General features: G+C 44.2%; 1 protein-coding gene across 4 annotated transcripts in view; it reads right to left on the bottom strand.

Annotated features, from left to right (window-relative positions):
• Positions 1-1,227: 1,227 nt before the first annotated feature.
• Positions 1,228-24,907, bottom strand: part of LOC109907650 (protein PRRC2A) — a 48,236-nt gene continuing 24,556 nt past the window's right edge. For 2 of the 4 annotated variants that reach the window (XM_020505741.2, XM_020505742.2), the window contains exons 8-16: positions 23,089-23,329; positions 18,857-18,971; positions 18,426-18,630; positions 18,177-18,275; positions 16,880-17,483; positions 11,618-11,874; positions 8,151-8,481; positions 7,655-7,871; positions 2,792-7,207 (exon numbers count right to left, since the gene is read on the bottom strand). In XM_020505741.2, coding sequence (XP_020361330.1) covers positions 4,141-7,207; positions 7,655-7,871; positions 8,151-8,481; positions 11,618-11,874; positions 16,880-17,483; positions 18,177-18,275; positions 18,426-18,630; positions 18,857-18,971; positions 23,089-23,329 — 5,136 coding nt within the window. In that variant the 3' untranslated portion in view covers positions 2,792-4,140. Of the gene's footprint in view, positions 7,208-7,654; positions 7,872-8,150; positions 8,482-11,617; positions 11,875-16,879; positions 17,484-18,176; positions 18,276-18,425; positions 18,631-18,856; positions 18,972-23,088; positions 23,330-24,907 lie in introns of all 4 variants that reach the window. The other 2 variants (XM_031793811.1, XM_020505743.2) reach the window with 2 other exon arrangements.

Below are 24,907 nucleotides of genomic sequence, written 5' to 3'. Positions count from 1 at the left end.
ACGAGAAAGGCAGAAAAACAGAGGTTTTATTGCGTTATGCTTTTAATATATTGTCCAGTATAAAATGTAGGATAGGAACAGAAGTTATAATTGCTTCTTATATAGACCAGAAACTCTCAATCTTCTCTGGTAACCATCAGTGATGAGGGCACTCCAGAGCGGATAGATACGATTTTATTTGAATATCAAATTTGTCACATGCGCCGAATACAACAGGTGTAGGTAGACCTTAGTGAAATGCTTACTTACAAGCCCCTAACCAACAATGTAGTTTTAAGAAAATACCTGCAGAAAATTAAGAGATAGGAAAAACAAATTCCTCATCTGCTTGTAATCATTTTTTACAGATTATTTTAACAGCCTTCTACGGACACTGGAAGAATGCCGGTCCTCATATTTTTGGGTCCTTCGTGAATCATGCTGTAACAAAGGTGGCCAAGTTCTGTAGGGGAGGTTTTGTTTTTTGGGGGCTTTCAGTACCCAGTCAAGGGCTTAGGATAGCACTAAGACCAATAACCTTCAAAGCTCTAAACGGGAGTGAAAATCTCCCAGCCCTTGTTAAGACTTCTATCCCACATCATCTCAATGCAACCCAGACACTTTAATTAGGCTAAAGACTTTCTAGGTGGGGCCTCGATCCTACAAACTCTTAGTTAACAGCTAAGCACTCTATCCAGCAAACACCCATCCATAACTGAGCAGTATTTCCCAATCAAATCAATTGGAATGTCCTATCCTCCATACACTGATCATCAATCTGCAAGACCATGATGTACAGTACCAGTCAAGTTTGGCCACACCTACTCATTCAAGGGTTTTTCTTTATTTTTTAAAACTATTTTCTATATTGTAGAATAATAGAGAAGACATCAAAACTATGAAATAACACATATGGAATCATGTCTTCAAAGCAACCACCCTTTGCCTTGATGACAGCTTTGCACACGCTTGGAATTCTCTCAACCAGCTTCACCTGGAATGCTTTTCCAACAATCTTAAAAGGAGTTCCCACATGTGCGGAGCACAACTAATCCCAAACCATCTCAATTTCAATGTTGAAAATAGTAAAAATAAAAACCCTTGAATGAGTAGGTGTCCCCAAACTTTTGACAGGTACTGTACATGCATATCAGTGCAGAGAACCACCTACCATTGCCCAGGCACTGACATTAATATAGATTTAACTTCACATGGGGGCAATTCATAATAAACTCAGACAAAAACAGATTTTCCATTAAAACAAAAGTTTATTCTCTGTAATTTTATTATAATAAGACACTTCTCTGCTTGTACATTGCTCCCTTGAACTTAAAAAATGGCAACATTTGTTTGTGGGAATGTAAGTTGGGGTAGACAAAAACGTTGATATATACACATGTATATATTGGTATGTTACGGTTCCATTAATAAACCATAAATTATAGAACAGCTTTAACCACTCCAGGTACCTTGGTAATGCTGTAAATATAGTACAATCTTTGAGGTTTTCAAGAATACACTATCGTTTTCTTTAAACATGGATACATACAATATGAGCACATCAATAGTAAGAGTTAAGGAAGGATGCAGGGCTCATAAGCCTGTGTTAAGTGTTTGGCTACCAATGTTTTTTTTCCACAGGCAAGGCAAGCTGCACCCATGGATGTGGTAATGCTTTAGTAGAAGTCAGTGGAAAATAAAATGTACCCACTTCATTTTTGCCTGCCTTGGTGTATGGCAAAAATGGTATTATACCCAAGTAACTGATTATGTACTTAATTTGGATAAACATATACTTGAATGTATATACATAAATGTATAAGAAAGAACTGTAGAATTGTCTTAATATAGTTCTTAAAACTAAGTGTGGGCAAACAAGGCAAAAGCGTTTGCCATCCACATGACCCCCCCCCCCCCCCCCCCCAAAAAAAAGTTATTATATAGACACCAGAAAAAGCATGCGCACACTCAAATGCCCTACTCAAAACATCCCAAAACGAATCTTAAAATGGTGGCTGTCAGTAAACAAACAAACCCCAACTTACAAGCAGTGAAAAATGTATGCAGATAAATAAAATAAAAAGTTATAATTTTATCCATTTCAACTTGGATGCTGCCCCCCTGCCCCCATCAAATTTTCAAAACCAGCTGTAAGCCATTTTGTGAATCAGTCAGTCTACATCAAAAGTTCTAAACCCATGTATTCCCTGTAACACTCTTGGAGAATAGTATTATACCTTGCAAATGTATTTGGACATTTGGGAAATCAGTGGTGTGACAACACATCACCCTGGCCCTTTTCCACCATAGTCCAAGATTCAGTTCAATTGAGCCATATAGTTGCCACCGAGGTTTTGGAAACGTTGTCTTGAAATAATGTACACTTTGAAAATACTTCCTCAATATGGAGCTCTTGCCAGCCCGACATTTGTTACAGGGGTCTCTTCTACAGCACAGTGCAGTTGTATTTGAGTAGAGCGCCTTCCTACATTGAGTAGGACAGCATGAATATAGTAGTACAATACTCTGATGGCCAAACTTAGCACTCTGGAACCAGAGTACGACACCTGCTGCATCATGTAACAAACTTGTTCAATAAAAATACACCAACCAGTTCTTTATACTATAGGAGTGGATTCATTTATCAATAAAAAATTAAAAAAGTCAAACGGTAAAATAAAATAAGAGCATATAACTTTATATTTCTTTCTCTCGCAACATGACTTGCATTTTCAGTGAACAAATGTTTCCCTGACCAGAAGTTTCATGTGAAAGTATCTTGAGAAAAAAAATTACCTCCACAGAAAATGTATTTGTTTTATTTTTTTATATAAAGCATTCAAGCTATTAATTCAGTGTTCTTAGGGTAAACAAACTTGATGAACAGGAGAGAATCTTACTTCAGCAAAACGTCCTTTTTTGCAGTGTATATAAGAGGGCTCTCCAACCCTGTTCCTTGAGCACTACTAGAATTTCACACCAACCCAGAACACACATTTCTCAGAATTAGCTAGTTGATAAACTGAACCAGGTTAGTTACAACTGGGCTTGGAGCGAAAAACTACAGGAGGGTAGCTCTCCAGGAATAAGGTTGAGACCCCTGGTATAGAACGTCTGCAGCTTGTGAGAAGAGAATGCTACGTTGAGAGAACCTTTTATCTAACAGGAACAAAAGAGCAACAGAAAGTAATAAGAGCAGGTCAACAATAACAAAATCACACCGTCTAGTTCTGAACAAGCAGCAAAGACATTGATATTAGAGACAAAAATCAATATGAGGAGAGTGTGGATGGGTGAGCAGTAGTACTTCAGCTGGCCTGTTGTGGCTGTCACAGTAATTAAAGAGATGTACTTGTTCGTCGGGAGATCAAAAGCTCAGAGGGAGGTGGGGGGAATTGTATAAAAAGTTATTTTAAAGACCTGCTTTGCAGAAGAAAAATACACACCCCTAACTTTTGAAGGGGGGGGGGGGGGGGGGGGGCTGAAACAAAACTGACAAGAGGCAAAGAGGGGAAACAAAACAAAGATAATTATTTTGTATAAATCTATGGTACAATTGTTCTCGTTAAAATAAGAACCTGCACCCCCCCCACCCCACGTGGGAACATATAATGTAGATAACTGCCCTACGGAATACCACCCCATTCCAAAGCGTGGTAGAAATATACACAGGTACATAAATATAAAAATCTGCCTTCTCCTGGTTAGCCAATTTATCCAACATGTTTATCATGACATGTTTAACATATCATACTGCATACACACAAACTACTACGCGTGATTGTGTTATACTGTTATATGTCATATTGTGCTTGTAAATGCAAACACGTGTTGTTTTTTTATGTTTTCCGTCAAAAGGTGTGTGTTCAAAACGAACAAGCGTGTCTGCTGATCCTAAATCGGGGTAGAATTCTGAAGGGTGGTACAACTGAAAAGGGGGGAGCAGAGTGACACTTTACAATAACGGACGGGAGATAGAAGATGGATGAAGAGCGAAAGAAGCCTAACGTGTGTGTACACTGTCTCCATAACTATGTATTGAACAATAATGTGCTAATATGTTAAAGGACGAGAACAGAGAGGCTGAAGGAACGACAGACAAAGGGATAAATAACAGTGGGGCGGGGTGGATGCATTTGAAATGTTTCCAGATCTTCCACTTCACTTCCTGTTTTTGGGGGAGGGCCAGTTTCCACGGCGCTCGCCGCGTTGGCCCCCTCCATTTCCGGCTCCACCACCACTGGGCGGGCCCCGTGGGCCTCTTCCTTCTCTTCCTCCAGCGTTGACCCTCCTGTTTTGTCGCTCCATCCCGGGACGCTGGCTGGAGAAGCTTCTCTTGTTTGCCGCCTGCTCTTTCGCCGTCATCTCTCGCTCTCCGACCACTCCTCCTCCCCCGCCTCCACCACCACCTCTTCCGGGTGGGTGATGATGGTGATGGGAGGAATAGGACTTCCCTCCTCCTCCCTCCCTCTCCCGGAACTCGGTGAAGTCACTGCTCTCGGAGGCGGTCTCCCACTCCTCATTGGCCTGATCGGAGTTCTGGTTGGAGAAGTCAGGGGATTTGGCACCTCCTGCTGGGTTGTGGTGATGCTGAGAGTGGGCCTGGCCAGAGATGCCCTGGTTGTAGTGGTGGTGGTGGTGACTGTTTGCACTTCCAAGATGGCCACCGGTACTGTTGTTGCTGTTGTTGGTAGCCGTAGTAGCATTGGGGTTAGCATTGGGGGCATCGCATGTTGTGGGAGCCACGTTGGGAGTGCCGTCAGTGACATCCTGAACATAACTCTGTCCGGGCGAGGAGGGTCGTCCTCCTCCGATGACCCCGACTCCTCCGTTGATGCGAGCGGCGTTCTCTCGCTCCTTCAGCCGCCGGAAGCGCGGTGGCTTATCCTGTTGATGCTGGGAGCGCCCGTGGCGACGGCGTCTCGGGGGGCGCTCAAAGCCATCACGCGGGACACGAGGGAAGCCACGCCCATCCGGTCCAGAGAGAGGGAGTGGAAGGGGCCCGCTGGAGTTGGTAGTGGGGTTAGCCATGGATTGCTGGATCCCAACTCCTCCGTTCTCTGTGGAGCTCTGTGGGGCTGGAGTAGGTGTAGCAGGGATAGACTGTGGAGGGGTTGCTCCTCCCTGATTCTGAGCTTGGCTTCCGTCCGTTGCCTTCTCCTTCTTCTCCCCACTGGTTCCACGACCCGTGTCTTTGGGTGCGGCCGACTGCATTGGGGCCTGATGCTTGCGGACCGAGGCTGACGACTTGGAGGCCCAGCCGTGAGGGTCGGCCCTTGATCCTGACCTGTGACCTCCAGCCATTCCTCCTCCTCCTCCACCACCACCACTTTTATAGATAGAACCTCCTCCCCCGCCGCCACCTCCCCCACCACCTCCCCCCCTGCCCCTCCTGGAGGGCACACCCCTGGGGGTGAACACCCGGGTATGGGAGCCTCTGGGTGGGGCGAAGCCGCTACCGGTAACGTTATCTGTGCCGCTGCCGTTCTTGGTGCTGGACTTGCGATCTTCTTTGTCCGACTGGGCTAGGTCGCTGGCGGCACTCTCGCTGCCCGTCTCAGACCCCCTCTGCCTCCTCCTCTTTGGGACCTCCTCATATTCAGAACCCTCGCTGCGGGTCTCGCTCTGATTACGGGCGCGCCCCGGGTTGGCCTGCGACCCCCCTCGGCCTCGCCTTCCCCCCGATGCCTCGTCGTAGCCGCCGCCGGATCGGTAGTCTCGGCTACTCCTGCTGCCCACTGCCCTGCCACGGCTAACGCTGCCACCCCCGGCCATGCCCGTGTAGGTGCCTCTGTAACCCCGGCCGCGCCCGTAGAACTCGCCACCTCGCCCGACTCTGCTGCCACGGGCCGAGACGCTGTGGTAGGACGCACCACCGCCCCTCTCAAAGGAACGCTCTCTGTCCCGCCTGTTAGAGGGGTGGCCGGAGTACCCTGATGAGGGGGTGGGATTGACCCCATTTTTGGGCCCCTTACCCACTCCTCCTCGTTCGTTTGCTGTTCGATCCTTCCCTCCGTTTCTGGGTTTAGGACCTGTCTGAACCGGCACTTCTTTACCAGACACTGCAGCGAAGGTCTGTGGGCCGGAGGATCCTTCCTGCTTGACTGATGAATGGCCTCCATCTTGTCTTTCATCTTTGTCTTTTCCGAAACCTCCGCTGGTCTTTTCTCCTCCCTCGCCCTCCCCTCCTCCCTCTCTCTTCAGCACAGGCCTCTTGATAGGCCCCGCCCTCTTGTTGGTGTTTCCACCTCCCGATTGGCCACCGGCGGGTTTGTTGTGGTCAGACGCTGTTGGGTGATTGGAAGAATCCTCCCCTCCGCGGGAATTTCCACCCATTGCTCTCCTATTGTGTGAAGAAGGGCCCCCTGCGTTACTGCTGCCTGGCCTTGGCCCCCACTGGGTCTCAGTCTTGTGTTCCCTCCCGCCTCGCTCCCTCTGGTTGGGCTTGGGGTCACGGTGGTGGTGCTGCTCCTGGCCCTGCCTCTGCTGCTGGGACTGAGGATGGGACTGCTGAGATGTCACAGAGGACTGAGAGTGGCTGTGGCCAGGGCCCATCTTATCCTGCTTAATTTCTCTGCTGCTTCCTGTTTCATGTCTCTGCCCGGTTCCTGTGTCGGCCTCGCGCTGAGGTGGAAGGTGATGCAGGACCGCCTTTCCACTGCCGTCCTCCCTGGATGAGGAAGAGGAGGATGAGCAGGAGGAAAGGGACGGCTGTTGGAGCAAGGGCGAGGGGTCACCCTTCTTCAGGGCTTCGCCTCCTCTCTCGCCGCGGCCATTCTCGGACTTGTGGAGATGGAGGGGGAAGTGGGAGGGGGCTTGATGTTGTTGATGACCATGGTGTTGAGGGTGGTGGGAGTTGTTATTCTCCAGGGGGGAGAGGTCAGTGCGCCCGTTGCGGTCGTAGTGGGGGCGGGGGGCCCCCCAGATCTGGCCCTGTTGCTGGCCGCCCTTGTGGCCCTGGCCCTCATCCTGTTGGCTGAAGCCTCCACCACTCCCCCTCTGTTGCTGCTGCTGGTGGGGGGCCATGCGGGAGCCCTGGTCGGGGAAGTTGCTGTAGTTGCCCCGGCCTCCCATGTAGGACTGGTGGTGGTGACTGCCTCCTCCCTGGCCCCCCACCTGAGTGCCCACAGGTGGTGGGGTCTGGTTGGAGGAGCCCGAGCCAGAGTTGGGCTGCTGGATGGGGCCTAGCCCCCCCTCTCGCAAACCACGGACTGGAGGGGTGTCACTCCTAAAATAAAGACCAGAGATTTTATAAAAGACACTTGTGGAAACTGCATCCTGTACTAACAACACTGACTCAATTCAAATATGTAAAATCTAATGTGATTTCAACTCATACATATTTTCCTATTCAATCAGTATTGTATGATCTGACAATTAAAGGGGTACTTCAGGCTTTGGGCAACGGGGACCTTTATCTACTTCCCTAGAGTCAGATGAACTCGTGGATACCATTTTGTGTCTCTGTGTCCAGTATTAATTTAGAGGTAGTTTCGCAAGCACAATGACTGGAAGTATAACGCTCTAGTTCGCAAGTGCGCTAGAGCTGGCTAGCAATTTCCTTTAAAAAGTAGGCAGAGAAATGGTTTCCACACGTAAATCTGACTCTCGGGAAGTAGATAAGTAGTATCCCTTTAAATGATTGTGATTGACATTTGACCCCGTCCCGTCTTACCTAGTCCCACTGCCACTGTCCTCTTCCAGAGCCTGCTTCTGTCTCAGAGGGGAACTCAGTCCCCTGCCTTCACTGCCCGCGGGGAACACCTCGGGCCCCCAGGCCAGTTTGGGGTCCATAGGGGGCGTCCCACGGTGGGGGTGTCCCGGGTGCTGCTGCCTTTCGAAGTTATCCGAACCAGAGCCCCCCGAATCGGAGCGCTCTCGTCCCATCATCCCTGCAACAGAGATGGGTAACGTTAGAAAAGTCACACACAATTATTCAAATTTTGGCTGACAACCTGGTGCTATTTCTTAGAGCATTTGAACTTTATTGCATTACCATAATCTCTATGGGCTAAATCCTACATTTAAATCTGGTTTGCACAAATCTGCCATTGACCTCAATAGAGGATTTACAATGTTTTGTTTCTTCACGAAACTAAGTTCCATGCAAATTCAGATTCAGCTCTATGACAATATGCCTACTCCTTAACCACACTACCATGAGTACCCACCTGCGTGTTGCATGTTGGGCGGATAGTAATCCATGGGCCCTGGAGGGCGACCCTGCATGCTCCCCTGCATCATCCGTGGGTCCATGTAGGGCATCATCATCCAGCGGGGGTCAAAGTTCATGGGCAGGGGGCCGCGGCCCATGGAGCCCTGTGGAGGGTACTGCAGGGGCCCAGACTGCTGCTGCTTGGGACCCTGGGTCTGAGGGGTGGCCCCTGGGCCCTGCTGCTGAGGTGACTGCTGAGGCTGCTGGGGCGGGAGCTGCTGCTGACTCTGTTGGGCTGCTTGGCTGTGCTGCTGCTGCCACTGCTGCTGCTGCTTCATCAGCTGCTCCTGAAGACACCAAGTGGGCGAGATATATTAATAATAAATAAATAAGCCATTTAGGAGACCCTTTATCAAAAGAGGCTTAGTCACACGTGTAGGGCTGGGAGATATATCAAGTTAATTAGATCAATTAGAATGTATGTTTTAGCGGAAAAAATTCCACATGCATGCATCGGGAGAATCAAATTATTTTGTTTGTCGATTTTATGAGCGTTTATGTCCGCTTGGTCTCATCTTATCGCGTCGTTTTGGTCTGGTCTCCTTCGCTTCTTTTGTGCTGAGTGCACTTTCCCACTCAAACACCAAGCCCCTCCCCTGACACTCACAACAACAAAGATGAAAGATCACTTTTTCCTCTCTGACAACAAGCAGTTTCAACTCACTATTTGCATTTGCGGTTTGGTCCAACAGAATCGGTCATACACTGAAACACATGGAGAAATTTTACTGTAATAGAGGAAAAAGTAACCTTATGTCTTAACTCCAAAATGTGACAAAGAGCAGACCCTACAAAGAGCAGGACCTCCCGAGTGGCGCAGCGGTCTAAGGCACTGCATCACAGTGCTAGTGGCATCACTACAGATCTTGGTTCGATAACGGGCTGTGTCGCAGCCAGCCGCGACCAGGAGACCCATGAAGCGGCACACAATTGGCCCAGCGTCGTCCAGATTAGGGGAGCGTTTGGCTGGCCGGGATGTCCTTGTCCCATCACGCTCTAGCGACACCTGTGGTGGGCCGAGAGCATGCACACTGACACTGTAGCCAGGTGTACAATGTTTCCGCTGACACATTGGTGCGGCTGGCGTCCGGGTTAAGCGAGCATTGTGTCAAGAAGTAGTCTGGCTTGGCGGGGTTGTGTTTAGGAGGACGCATGGCTCTCAAGCTTCGAGTCCGTACGGGAGTTGCAGCGATGGGACAAGAGTAACTACCAATTGAATATCATGACATTGGGGAGAAAAAACTTTTTTTTATACAAATATTAATAATACTAAAAAAATTACTGAAATATCACATATACATTAGTATTCAGACCTTGCTATGAGACTTGAAATTGAGCTCAGGTGCATCCTGTTTCCATTGATCATCCTTGAGATGTTTCTACAACTTGATTGGAGTCCACCTGTGGTAAATTCAATTGATTGGACATTATTTGGAAAGGCACACGCCTGTCTATATAAAGTCCCACAGTTGGCAGTGCAAGTCAGAGCAAAAACCAAGCCATGAGGTCAAAGGAATTGTCCGTAGAGCTCTGAGACAGGATTGTGTCAAGGCACAGATCTGGGGGAAGGGAACAAAACAATGTCTGCAGCATTGAAGGTCCCCAAGAACACAGTGGACTCCATCATTCTTTAATGGAAGAAGTTTGGGACCACCAAGACTCTTCCTAGACTTGGCCACCTGGCCAAACTGAGCAATCGGGGGAGAAGGGCCTTGGTCAGGGAGGAGACCAAGAACCCGATGGTCAATCTGACAGAGCTCCAGAGTTCCTCTGTGGAGACTAGAGAACCTTCCAGAAGAACAACCATCTCTGCAGCACTCCACCAATCAGGCATTCACAGTAGAGATGCCAGACAGAAGCCCCTCAGTAAGAAGAACATGACAGCCCGCTTGGAGTTTGCCAAAAGGCACCTAAAGGACTCTGACCATGAGAAACAAGATTTCTCTGGTCTGATGAAACCAAGATTTAACTCTTTGGCCTGAATGCCAAGTGTCACATCTGGAGGAAACGAGGCACTGCTCATCACCTGGCCAATACCATCCATATGGTGAAACATGGTGGTGGCAGCATCATGCTGTGAGGATACTTTTCTGCAGCAGGGACTGGGAGACCAATCAGGATCGAGACAAAGATGAATGGACCAAAGTAGAGAGAGATCCTTGATGTAAACCTGCTCCAGAGCACTCAGGACTTCAGACTGGGGTGAAGGTTCACCTTCCAACAGGACAACGACCCTAATTACACAGCCAAGAGAAAGCAGGAGTGGCTTCAGGAAATGTCCTTGAGTGGACCAGCTAGGGCACGGAATTGAACCTTATCGAACATCTCTGGAGAGACGTGAAAATAGCTGTGCAGCGACGCTCCCCATCCAATCTGACAGAGCTTGAGAGGATCTCCAGAGAATGGGAGAAACTCCCCAAATGCAGGTGTGCCAAGCTTGTAGCGTCATACCCAAGAAGACTCGAGGCTGTAATCGCTGCCAAAGGTACTTTTGGGGGTTTGTCATTATGGGGTAGTGTGTGTAGATTGATGAGGGGGGAAAAACTATTGCAATCATTTTAGAATAAGGCTGTAACGTGACAAAATGTGGATAAAGTCAAGGGGTCTGAATACTTTCCGAATGCACTGTATATTGCTATTCATTATAATATATATATTTTTTAAATGGTGTTATGTCAACACTCCTACTCATACTGAATTTGAACACAGATTATTTATAGCGTTTGTTGTCAAACTGCAGTCATAAAATGGAGCCACAAAAAGGTAGTGGTAAATTCCTCAAACTGGCACTTTGGGAAGGTTAAGCCAATCTGAAATGCAGTGTCAAGGACAGAACAACTACTCTGGACCCACATTGATTTGGTTTGTATTGATCGGGGGTTCTTTTCTGGGACAGTGAATGGAACGGTTTGCTTGCTTTGTAGAATGGAACTTCAACTTGGGATGTGAATGGGACAATATATACCTCATATACGTCGATTTGACTGGGCTTCATCCCCCCGTGTATGTCTCAGCTATGGTCTACGTCACAGTTTAGCAGATTTAATTTTATTAGGATTTCTTAGTCCAAATAGTCCTCATTTGGACTCATCTTCGACGAGTCCTTAAACTTTAAAATACAATTTACAAAAGACATAATACACTGACATATTGACATGTAAAGAAAAAGCATATTTACGAAAGTAAATAAGAGTAATTTTGCTGCACTGAAATCTAACGTGCCATCATCTGAGCAATTAATTAGTCATGTCAACAAATGCAGTGTTAGTAGAATGTATTTTGCAATAAGCATGCGGATTGGCTGTGATCAAATCATTAGTTCCCATGTACTCCCATAGCAGCATAGCGAACCAAATGTAGTCCTTAAGATCATTACCCATAAATGTACCTTTGGTAATGACTTCAATAGGTTATTAGACTGACCTGTTGCTGCCTCTGAAAGCGGGGAGGCAGGGACTTCTGGTACTTGGAGAAGCCCTGTCCGGGGAGTGCACTGGCTTGGCGACCTGCTCCTCCTCCCATGCCCTCTACCTTCATTGGGTCTACCACTCCTCCACCACCTGCTCCGCTGCGGACTTGAGCACTACCTAGGATCTCCTCCTTCCCTTCCCCAGGCACCAGGACCTCCAGAGAGGGCTGCTGCAGTTGGGGAGTGGGGGGCTGGGGATACACCTGGGTGTCTGGATGGAGGAAGGGGAGAGAATACAGCAATGATATACCACTGGTTGTTGGAAGAGGTAAGCAGATGTGAAGGAGCACAAGTAACATGCTATCAAATTTGAAGGAAGGTACTATTGTGAATTTAAGATGTGATAAATCAACAACTTCAAAGAAGCACAACTGTTTGGTGAAATCCATATTAGCCTTTTGTCTATGGCCCAAACATTGAACGTCTTGAACGTGAATGATGCCAATCATGTGCAGCCTAAGACAAGAAACAGCGCATGACTTGTTCATATCATAGTCACATGCATCAGGTAGCCTAGACCATAGGCCTATACGTTTTGTATCACGACTATAATAATAACACCCAACTAACGCTAAACATAGCTTATAGGCCTAGGCCCCCTGAAACACAATTGGAGAGCACATAGCCTAGTCAAACATGTGGTCTTATAGGCCCAGTCATTGCGCAATCGTGTGGAAAAAAAACAAATGTTCTGGCTGGCCACTATTTAAAAGAAGATCCCAGCTTTCTGGTGCTGCTATATTTATTGCTCAACTCTTCAAATTAAGCACATTAATCTGCTTTACAACCGGTGAAGCCGGCAGCGTGAGATTCAAGGGGAAGCAAATTTTCACCATAAAAATGCACCTTTATAATAAAGCATTCCATGCATCTGTAGATTAATTGAAGACAGCCTACTATTCGTAATGTGATGACTAGATTGGATAGTCACAATTTAGGTGAAAAAAAAACACGAAAAAAACGTGGTCATTGTTTGCAAAAAAAGACATTCAATGCATGGCTGAGCGCGTGTAGCGTAGAGTAGGCCTAGGTTAACTTCTTAAGGTATAGGGGGCAGCATTTTCACTTTTGGATAAATAGCGTGCCCAATTTCAACTTCCTGCTACTCATGCCAAGAATATAAGATATGCATAATATTAGTAGATTTGGATAGAAAACACTCACACACGTTTCTAAAACTGTTTGAATCATGTCTGTGAGTATAACAGAACTTATGTAGCAGGCAAAACCCCGAGGACTAACCGTTCAGATTTCTTTTTTTTTTTAGATCTGTCTGTTCAGTGCGTTCTCATTGGGAAACGGTATTTCTTAGGAACTTGTTTTCAGTTCCTACCGCTTCCAGTGATGTCACCAGTCTTTGGAATTTGGTTGAGGTTATTCATTTGTGCAATGAAGAAGTACGGCCATCTACAAACTGCGTAACACTGTTGAGAGTTGCGCAAGACTTGAAAAGTAGCTTGGTTTGTTGTCTTCCTGTATTGAACACAGATAGACCAGTCTTCAATTTGATCGATTATTAACGTTTAAAAATAACTCAAGTTGTATTACAAAAGTACATTTGAAATGTTTTGGCAAAGTTTACAGGCAACTTTTGAAATATTTTGTAGTGACGTTGCGCAATTTGGAAGCGCAAAATAAATTGACATTTTGGGTATATATGGATGGAATTAATCGAACAAAAAGGACCAATTGTGATGTTTATGGGAAATATTGGAGTGCCAACAAAAGAAGCTCGTCAAAGATAAGGCATGTTTTATATTTTATTTCTTTGTTTTGTGTCGCGCCTGCAGGGTTGAAATATGCTACCCTCTGTTTAATGTTGTGCTATCATCAGATAATAGCTTCTTATGCTTTCGCCGAAAAGCCTTTTTAAAACCTGACCTGTTGGCTGGATTCCCAACGAGTGTAGCTTTAATTTAGTATCTTACATGTGTGATTTAATGAAAGTTAGATTTTTATATAACTTATTTGAATTTTCCGCGCTGCATTTTCCCTGGCTTTTGTCAGAGTGGGACGCAAAAGCGTCCCCTATACCATAAGAATTTAATAGGCTGTATCAGATTTCTTCTCTCTTTGCACTGAAAAATGTTGGCCGTCTATTAACACATTTGATGCTATTCTGCTACACTTTATATGAATGGTACATTGCATAATGATTTTTAACATGACAAATTACAAGGTAGCCTACTTTGCTGACACTTACAAACAGATCAATAACTTTGTCCATAGGTTGGTGCCAATAAGACAGGCAATACTATTGTTCTCTCAATTAAGTTGATCATTTTGATAACTAAAAGACAGATTACATCAATAACCATTTACTTTCCGCCATTGTATTTTGAAACATTGCGATATGACTGGCTGGGCCTTTACTTTCGATGGCAGTCGCAACTCAACAATCATGTACTTGGCATTTGCCGCATTGCCTTTCCTTCTGACTGTAGGCAATGAGATTTAAAACAATCCACAAATTATTTTTGAGGAAGAAGCTAATGATCTTCTGTGGCCAAATCATTAGTAGCCAATTTTGAATGATTTGATTTATTTCTGTCAGTGGTATAAGGTGCTCAAGTAGAAGTACTCAAATGATTGTCTCGCCTGGTTCACCAACTACTTCTCTGATAGAGTTCAGTGTGTCAAATCGGAGGGCCTGTTGTCCGGGCCTCTGGTTGTCTCCATGGGGGTGCCACAGGGTTCAATTCTTGGGCCGACTCTCTTCTCTGTATTCATCAATGATGTCGCTCTTGCTGCTGGTGAGTCTCTGATCCACCACTACGCAGATGACACCATTCTGTATACTTCAGGCCCATCTTTGGACACTGTATTAACCCTCCAGACGAGCTTCAATGCCATACAACTCTCCTTCCGTGGCCCCCAAATGCTCTTAAATACAAGTAAAACTAAATGCATGCTTTTCAACCGACCACTACCTGCACCTGCCCGCCTGCCCAGCATCACTACTCTGCACGGTTCGGACTTAGAATATGTGGACAACTACCTAGGTGTCTGGTTAGACTGTAAACTCTCCTTCCAGACTCACATCAAACATCTCCAATCTCCAAATCTAGAACTGGCTTCCTATTTCGCAACAAAGCATCCTTCACTCATGCTGCCAAACATACCCTCATAAAACTGACCCTCCTACCGATCCTCGACTTCGGCGATGTCATTTACAAAATAGCCTCCAATACCCTACTCAATAAATTGGATTCAGTCTATCACAGTGCCATCCGTTTTGTCACCAAAGCCCCATATACTACCCACCACTGCGACCTGTACGCTCTCGTTGGCTGGCCCTCGCTTCATACTCGTCGCCAAACCCACTGGCGCCAGGTCATCTACAAGACCCTGCTTGGTAAAGTCCCCCCTTAGCTTGCTGGTCACCACAGCAGCACCCACCTGTAGCACGCGCTCCAGCAGGTATATCTCTCTGGTCACCCCAAAAAAACAATTCCTCCTTTGGCCGCCTCTCCTTCCAGTTCTCTGCTGCCAATGACTGGAACGAACTACAAAAATCTCTGAAACTGGAAACACTTATCTCCCTCATTAGCTTTAAGCACCAGCTGTCAGAGCAGCTCACATATTACTGCACATAGCCCATCTATAATTTAGCCCAAACAACTACCTCCCCCCTACTGTATTTATTTATTTTGCTCCTTTGCACCCCATTATTTCTATTTCTACTTTGCACATTCTTCCACTGCAAATCTACCATTCCAGTGTTTTACTTTCTATATTGCATTTACTTCGCCACCATGGCCTTTATTTTTACCTTTACCCCCCTTATCTTAACTCATTTGCTCACATTGTATATATACTTATTTTTCTACTGTATGTTTGTTTTACTCCATGTGTAACTCTGTGTTGTTGTATGTGTCGAACTGCTTTGCTTTATCTTGGCCAGGTCGCAATTGTAAATGAGAACTTGTTATCAACTTGCCTACCTGGTTAAATAAAGGTGAAATAAAAAATAAAAATACTACTTAAGTCGTTTTTTTGGGTATCTATGCTTTACCATTTATAATTTATGACAACTTTTACTTCACTATGCTCTTAAAGAAAATGTACTTTATTCCATACATTTTCCCTGACACCCAAAAGTACGTGATACATTTTGAATGCTTAGCAGGACATGAAAATGGTCCAATTCACACACTTATCAAGAGAACATCCCTGGTCATCCCTACTGCCTCTGATCTGGCGGACTCATTAAACACACATGCTTAATTTGCAATGATGTCTGAGTACTGGAGTGTGCTCCTGGCTATTGGTAAATAAATAAAACAAGAAAATGATGTTGTCTGGTTTGCTTAATATCAGGAATGATAAATTATTCATACTTTTACTTTTGATACTTAAGTAGATTTTTGTAATTACATTGACTTTCGACATTTAAATAATTAAAACCAAATACTTTGACTTTTACTCAAGTGGTATTTTACTGTGTGACTCACTTTAACCGGAGTAATTTTCGATTAAGATATCTACGTGAAGACCAGTTTGTGAATGAGAGACTGATGAAGTGTATGCAGCCTGCGCAAGAAACAGAGCAGAGCGCATGCATTTCATGAGACTTTTTTCAAATCATCATTAGTTGCATCATGTAGCCTTAGTACGTATAAACAAATCTAAAAACATGCAGTGTAACGTTTGAATCACAACTAAAGTTACATAAATAACTCTAAATGAAGCATATAGGAGGTCCTATTTCTTTGTTAACCACTCAACACAGAATAACCGCATGTGCGCACTTCTTCAGAAATCATTGTGAAAATATGTGTTCTATTTATTCAGCTATGTTCAAATGGTATTTTTCTTACTATAAAATAATGCCACAGGAATTATGAGCAAATTTTGTCTGCTAAATGAACTAGCGTAGATCAGGGCCTAGCATAAGAACGACTCAGAATTTGCTATTATGTTCTTCTGAAAGAGGCTAGATTTTTATTCTTATCATGTTTCTTTAGACCTGTTTAAAATAAGTAATGGATTTATTGTGATGGTGTAGGCTACATTAAATTAATTTATTAGACTTTAAAATGCAGATGTTCCAAAAGCTCCATATCATTGGCTTGTATGCTCTGCATGGAAGCCAAGAGATGCTAAACATGTTTAAGTTTATCAACGGTCAATTACCGTGAGGCCGGCAGTTATTTGCAATGGCAATCACCGGCTGACAAAATGTAATGACCGCCACAGCCCAAGTCAAAACTCACCAGTAATGGAGTCATAGCTGCTGTTGCTATTGGCCCTCTGTCTGTCGGTGGGACTGGGCCCTGGCACTAGGTCCCTGGTCAAAGCCAGGACAGCAAGGGGGGGCTCGTCATGGTCCACGCAGGGAGAAGGGGGCTGGCTGATGTTAGGGGAGGAGGCCGAGGCTGATAGGGAAGGGCTGGGGCTTCCGGCCGTGGCGGAGTTGCCGTCCAGACTGGGGGGCTTGGAGCCTCCGCTGCTCCCACCACCACCCTGCTGCTGGGCCTTCTCATCCAGCCTCTTCAGCTTCTCAGCGCAGGCCGCGCGCCGCTCTTCCTCCATCCTTCGCTCTTCCTCCTCGCGGCGCCGGCGGGCACGTTCAACGGCGGCTGAGATCTCCGAGGAGGACTGCTTCCTGCGCTGGCGCCACGTCTCGTCCTCGTCTTCACCAGGGGGCGGAGCTAGCAGACTAGCTGTCTGAGGCGGAGGAGTGGGTCCTCCGGGGACGGGGGAAGTAGCCTGCTGCTGTTGGAGCTGTGGGGAGGGGGCGGGCTTCCCGGGGGCCAGGGAGGCAGAGACAGTTCCGGGGGCTACCACCAGGCCGGACTGATTAGGAGAGTTGCGGTCCTGGGAGAGGAGAAAATGGAATGAGGACACACACACACGACCACAATCTTAGCTGCATTATGAAAATAAAACTTCCCTGGTATGATGGTATGAATAACTCAAATTAATAACTGAACCGCAAAAAAGTGTGTGAAAATGCTGTGCGGATATATACTGAGTATACAAAACATTTGGAACACCTCCCTAATATTGAATTGAACTCCCCTTGGCCTTCAGAACACTGCATTTGTAGGTGCATGGACTCTAAGGTATTGAAAGCCTACCACAGGGATGCTGGCCCATGTTGACGCCGATGCTTGTGTCATGTTGGCCAGATGTCCTTTCGGACGTGGACCATTCTTGATAAACATGGGAAACTGAGCATGAAAAACCCAGCACTGTTGCCATTCTTGACACACTCAAACTAGTGCACCTGGCACCTACTACCATACTCAGCTCAAAGGCACTTTACTATGTTTTCCCATTCACCCTCTGAATGGCACACATACACAATCCATGTCTCAAATAGATTTTTAACCCGTCGCCTCCCTTTCATCTACACAGATTGAAGTGGATTTAACAAGAGACATCAATAAACGATCATAGCTTTCACCTGGATTCACTTGTCGGTCTCATGGAAAGAGCAGGTGTTCTTAATGTTTTGTATACTCAGTGTATATACGAGGCCCTCTCTCTCCCCAGGTAGGCAGATACCTGTCGGTAGTAGGAGTAAGGCCCCTGTCCCTGGTGGAGGAGAGGCCCAGGTGGGGGGGAGGGCTGCTCCCGGGGGCCACCCAGTCCAGGCCTACGCCCCTGTAGTGTACAGGCAGTCACAGGTTACAGTTAGCCATTACGTTAATATCCACGTCCTCAAAGCAATTGTGCTTTTTACAATGAAATAGTCACTGTTCACTTGCATATTATCCCTGAGCTGCCTCTGAATGTCTACTAGACTAGCCGTACCTGGAAGGTGGCGGGGACCATTTGGCCCCCCCAGCCGCTGTTGCACCCCTCCTCAGCCCATCCTGGCTTGCTTGAGGGGGGTGGGGAGCAGTCGTGGTCGGCATTGGAGGGAGGGGTGCAGCTGGTGTCCCTGTCCCCTCCACTGTCAGAGGCTCGGGAGCGCTGGACCACCTGAAGGGGACCTTCTTGAGACCTCTGTATCTCCCTGGGGAAGGAAATCGCAATCCCACATGCAACAACTCATTTCATGAATTTGTTATTTTCTGTCTCCGTCATTTATTAATTCAGAAACCATTTATGCGGGTGTCTCGGTCTAGATGGCACAAAAGGAGGATTGCGAGCAGAGAACAGTACAAAAAGTTTGAAAAGGTCAAATTGTATTTCCCACACACTGTCGTTCCGTTATGTTGGGCAGCTACTGTGGGACATACCGTGGGCCGTTCTTGCTCTCGCTTCTTTCCCTCCTCTCGGGTCTCTCCTCATCTTCTTCTCCTTCATCGTCGCTGAACTTTAACTTGGCTGAGTAGTCGATCTCCTCATGTGCCCCTGTTTGACAGACCAAACGGTTCAGAGTAGAAGCACAATGGAACGCATTTGTACCGCTGACATCCACCACCATTTTTAGGGGGTAGATCAGCTTTAATATTGCAGATAGATTGTGGCTTCTATCAATGTCATTTTCTGCATAATTTCCAATCCCCCATATATATTTATTAATTTCCCCTAATACGACCACCCCTCCCCTAATTGGAGTAAACTAACGGACAACAATACTTAGGATTTTACTTCCTGCTTATACATACTATATACATTTTACGTACACAGTATATTTTACACAAGTTATTATTTAAAAAAATAAATAATTAGCTACCCTCAACTAGTGCTGGGCGATATGACGATATATATAATGTGACGATAGACGTTTTTCTATCGTTTCATATTATGCTCTAAAGTTTATTTCTTTGTGTCGCAAATCACACTCTTTACGGCAATATTTTTCATCAATTGGACATGTGTGGAAGGAAATTTCCAACACAAACAAACATGGAGGAGAGTGAACATGACACAGAGCACGGAGCTCGTACCTAAAAGAGGGGCTACTTCGGTCGCATGGACATAGTTTGGGTATGAAGTCTGCCACGGACCAGAAAACCACCCTCTACAAAATATGCAGCAGGCCGGTCCCGATAACAGGCTCAAACACCACTAACCTCTTTTACCAACTACGCAAGAATCATGTGAAACAGTGCGGAGAGTGTACAGATGAGACCAAAAAAGTTTTGTTTGCAGCACTTGTTGTTTTCATATAATGCTAAAGTTAATTCAAGCTTGAAGGAGTGTTTTGTTTACTCGTTATATTTTATATTTATTTGTGAGCCTTATTTTGCTGCTATAGTTTAAACTGGAAAGTATTTCATGTTTACATTTGTTATTTTATAAACCGATATTGGTTAGGCCTGTATTAATTTGTTTGCTGCTACAATGCAAACAGTTCTACTATGTTTGGTTTGGATATTTTAGGCCTATTTATTTTGATTGCAACTATAGTTGAAGTGTTTTCTATTTACCTTTGCAGATGTTATACATTAATATTTTGTTACATGCTTAATTGAAAATTTGCACAAAGGTTCTCAGTAAAAGGAGAAATAAAATATGAGTAATTACCTTGATTTGTTGAGTATAATTCAAAATACAGTAAGAAATAGGCCTTTCCATTTTATATAAACTATTTATTAATTTAATTAACAGAAAATGTGCTAAATAATGATGTATCGTTATATGAAATGACCTATTTCGGGATATGAGATTTGCCATATCGCCCAGCCCTACCCTCAACCCCACCCATCTATCTCTGAAAACCATCTAGTTTTGATTTCTAATTGCCAGATATTTTTAAACTGTGCTGTTTCACAAAAGTTCTGAACCTTTATTCTCATAGCTTCTACAGAATAATTAGATTATTGATCGATTGACTATTACTTTTCAAAACCCCCAGCAGGGCAATTTGCAAAATTAAATCCAGGTAAATGTTGCAAATTCTTCAGCAATTCCTGAACCTGTGACCAAAAACAAGCTACATAAAGGCAGTACCAAAACAAGTGATCTAATGATTCCATCTCTTTGCAGATAAATCTGCAGAGCAGGGATGGTTTTGTCCCCCATATAGATGAAATTCTACCAACAGAATGTTGTCTACTAATTTAAATTGAAAAACTACATTTTGAAACCAGTGTTGTTTTATGTATCACTTCATAAACCATGTGCCATGGAATCGGTACATCGAAAATCTCTTCCCAACTACTTTGCAACCTGTATGGCACAGCTGTAAAAATGTTGGTCCTTATCACAATTTACTTTATGAATGCAGGGCTGACAGAAAAGTTCCTTACCTTCGCCCCCTTCCACATTCCTCCATTTTTGTGGTAATGCTGCAATCAGTTGGTTGTAATATTGAATAGAGCAGACATGTCCATATATTTTTTTTGTTAACTGCATGTGTGACATAGGACTGGTGGAGTTATATAATTTACAAAGATGACTTAAAAAACTTTATTTTAAATTTTTAAATCAATTAGTATATTTGAGTTTAACCGTAACATTTGTTCGGTCTTTTCTGGTGGATTAAAGTGAAATTGCAACCAGATTTCTATTTTTAGTCAAACATATCTGTTTGGGCTTCTTGAGGTCAACTTGCAGTCTTACAAATTATTTGTAATTAGGTTCCAGCCCCTCCAACCATCCTCTCAAGAAAAAAATAGTCCCGTCTGAAACTAGTTGATGATCCCTGCTTTAGCGAGGTCCACCAATGCTTTAATATTTAATCATTTCTGCCCTCCAAATTCTTATTCATTATATAAATAGGAACATGTAATTTTATCTGGCTTGCCATTCCAAATAGTGGAATATTATTGCTCATATAATTTTTTTAAAACGGTTGTTATGTGTGGGCAGGGCCATAAGTACACTGAACAAAAATATAAACTGAACATTTACTGAAATAAAATATGGCAGAAATTTTCCACACACACAAAACGCTTATCTCAATGTTGTGCCCACATTTAAAAAAATCCCTGTCAGTGATAATTTCTCCTTGCCAAAATAATCCATCCACCTGACAGGTGTGGCATATCAAAAAACGGATTAAATAGCATGATCACTAAAACAGGTGCACCTTGTGCCGTTATGGTATGGGTAGACATAAGCTACTGACAACGAACAGAAGTTCAATTTATCGATGGCAATTTGAATGTACAGAGATACCGTGACAAGATCCTGAGGCCATTGTCGTGACAATAATCCACCACCATCACCTCATGGTTCAGCAAGATAATTCATGGCCCCATGACACAAGGATCTGTACATAATTCCTGGAAGCTGAAAATGTCCCAGTTCTTCCATGACCTGCATACTCACCAGACATGTCACCCATTGACCATGTTTGGGATGCTCTTAATTAAAATGCACAACAGTGTGTTCCAGTTCGTGCCAATATCCAGCAACTTTGCACAGTCATTGAAGAGGAGTGGGACAACATTCCACAGGCCACAATTAGATGTCACATTGCATGAGTCAAATAGTGGTCACACCAGATACTGACTGGTTCTGATCCATACCCCTACCTTTTTTAAAGGTATCTGTGACCAACAGATGTGTATCTGTATTCCCAGTCATGTGGAATCCATAGATTAGGGCCTAATTAATTAATTTCAATTGATTGATTTTCTTATATGAATTTTGTAATAGTTGCATGTTGCATTTATATTTAAACTGGGATATGACCAGTTAAGAGTTGATCAGGGTGATTTTTTTCACAAATAGACAGGTACTGTCCTTTCCATGCTGCCAACTGTCTATAAAAAAGTATTGTAGTGAGATCATTACTTGCTTTCGGGATATGAATACAGAGTATGTCAACCTCAACAAATTATCATTTTATTGGTAAACTACACAGTAATGTAAAAGTTGTATTTTTTAGCAATCCAATACGTAATATGGTACTTATCGTAGTTCTGTTGTAATCCAGAGAGGATAGAATAATGATCTATATTCTCTATGAGGCTGAGCAGGGATCCAGATTGCGGATTTAAAACAAAACATGAATCGTCAGCATACAATGACACCCACAGAGGGTATCAGATGTATCCCCACTTGGATAAACCTGGTAGGTCTCCCCTCCCCTACTCACAGCACTACTGGATCCATGAGATTCAGTCAAATGTGATGCCCACTTTGTTTCTCCATGTATTAGCAAACTCCCGCTATATTAGAATAAATTCGGGTTGAAAAAGAATGAAAGCGGAATAGTAACCCTTGGGGCTGGCTTCCTTGTGGTGGGTGGGGGTCATGCTCAATTGGCTTATTTTGCCAAACAGAAGAAAAAAATGTATTCTTTGCGATTAATGGTGGAGAAATAAAAAGCTGTGTCACAATGTGTAATTTTCAAACATTATATTATTAAATCATAATTCTTTCATAAAGTGCTATCCAGTCATAATTTTCCCATCTTGTTTAAGGAATGTTCTCATATCAATTGAACAGTGTACCCATATTCTTCATGTGATGATTTTTAAACTTGCCACTGCTCTCTGAGCAGTATAATCAATAAATATAAGTATTCATGAGTCCTGACATCTCCCATCTCCTCTTTCTCTCTCTCTCTCACCTGCCCAGCCCTCGTCTCCATCCTGGTGGTCCAGTTCGTCTAGCTCCTTCAGGTCATCCTGCTTCAGGATGGAGGGTCGCTTCACCATCTCTCCTCCCCCACCACGGGGACCGCCCTGGGGACGCCCACGACCGTCATGACCCTGCTGGCGAAACCTGGGAGGTGCCTCACCAGGTGGAGGGTACCCATAGGGCCCCTGGGGGCCGTACGGAGGCGGGAAGGGCAGGTAGGGAGGGTACATCTGAGAGACAGAAAGAGAGATACACAAAAGCATTGGTGCAAAAAAGCAGAGATTGACATTAGACTGCTGCTACACTGGTGGCTAACAGGCTGAGAGCCCATCTGGTTGTACCTGTAAGTGTGATGTTCTAACACCTTAATATACAATGGGAAACGTCGCTAACGAGATACCCACTGATGTACAGAAACACCTAATTAAAATGACAGTATTGTCAAGACTTCGTTCCAAAACCAACAGAGCAAAAAAAACAATGGAAACACATTGAAGTCCAGTTTTTTATTTGGTATATAAAACGTTATACGACAAAGTGCTTTTAAAGTAATCACACACGCTTTATATTCGCAACAAGCCAGTTTGATGGAAATGGCTGCCGGTAAAGTGTGCATATATTTTGTGTGAATATTAACTTCTCTAGGATAGGGGGCAGCATTCTGAATTTTGGATGAAAAGCATGCCCAAATTAAACTGCCTGCTACTCATGCCCAGAAGCTAAGATATGCATATTATTAGTAGATTTGGATAGAAAACACTCTGAATCATTTCTGTGACTATAACATAACTTATTTGGCAGGTGAAACCCCGAGGACAAACCATTCAGATAATTTTTTTGAGGTCACCCTCATTTCAATGACTTTTTATTGGGAATACAGATTTCTAAGTGACCTTCTTGCAGTTCCTGTCGCTTCCACTGGATGTCAACAGTCTTTAGAAATTGGTTGAAGTTTTTCCTTTGAGAAATGAAGAAGTAGCCATGTTCAGAATGAAGCTCGAGGGAAGTGTAATCTTTGTTAGAGGCGCATGACCTGAAAGCCAACTACACTTTGTTTTCCTCCGGTACTGAACACAGATCATCCAGTCTTCAATTTTATCGATTATTTACGCAAAAAAATACCTAAAGTTGTATTACAAAAGCAGTTTGAAATGTTTGGACAAAGCTTACAGAACTTTTGTAGTCATGTAGCGCGAGTTGGAACCGGTGTTTTTCTGGATCAAACGCTCCAAATAAATGGACATTTTGGATATATATCGATGGAATTAATCGAACAAAAGGACCATTTGTGACGTTTATGGGACATATTGGAGTGCCAACAGAAGAAGCTTGTCAAAGGTAAGGCATGAATTATATCTTTATTTCTGCAGTTTTGTGTCGCGCCTGGATGGTTGAAATACGATGGTCTGTGTTTGTTTTCTTGGGTGCTATCCTCAGATAATAGCATTGTTTGCTTTCGCCGTAAAGCATTTTTTGAAATCTGACACGTTGGCTGGATTCACAACAGTGTAGCTTTAATTTGGTATATTGAATGTGTGATTTCATGGAAGAATTTTTTTTATATTAATTTATTTGAATTTGGCGCTCTGCATTTTCACTGGATGTTGGCCAGTTGGGTAATATATCCCAGAGAGGTTAAGAACAGGTGTTCCCGCTTGAAAATCTTTTACAAATGGACGAAAAACTAGCTACTGAGATAATACAGTGCCCTCAAAGTATTCATACCCCTTGAATTATTCCACATTTTGTTGTCTTATAGCCTGAATTTAAAAAAATATATAACATTTTTGCAAATTTAATGAAAATAA

The sequence above is a fragment of the Oncorhynchus kisutch genome, linkage group LG17, assembly GCF_002021735.2.
Source record: "Oncorhynchus kisutch isolate 150728-3 linkage group LG17, Okis_V2, whole genome shotgun sequence".
NCBI classification, from domain to species: Eukaryota; Metazoa; Chordata; class Actinopteri; order Salmoniformes; family Salmonidae; genus Oncorhynchus; species Oncorhynchus kisutch.
This window is presented reverse-complemented; position numbering and strand designations above follow the sequence as displayed.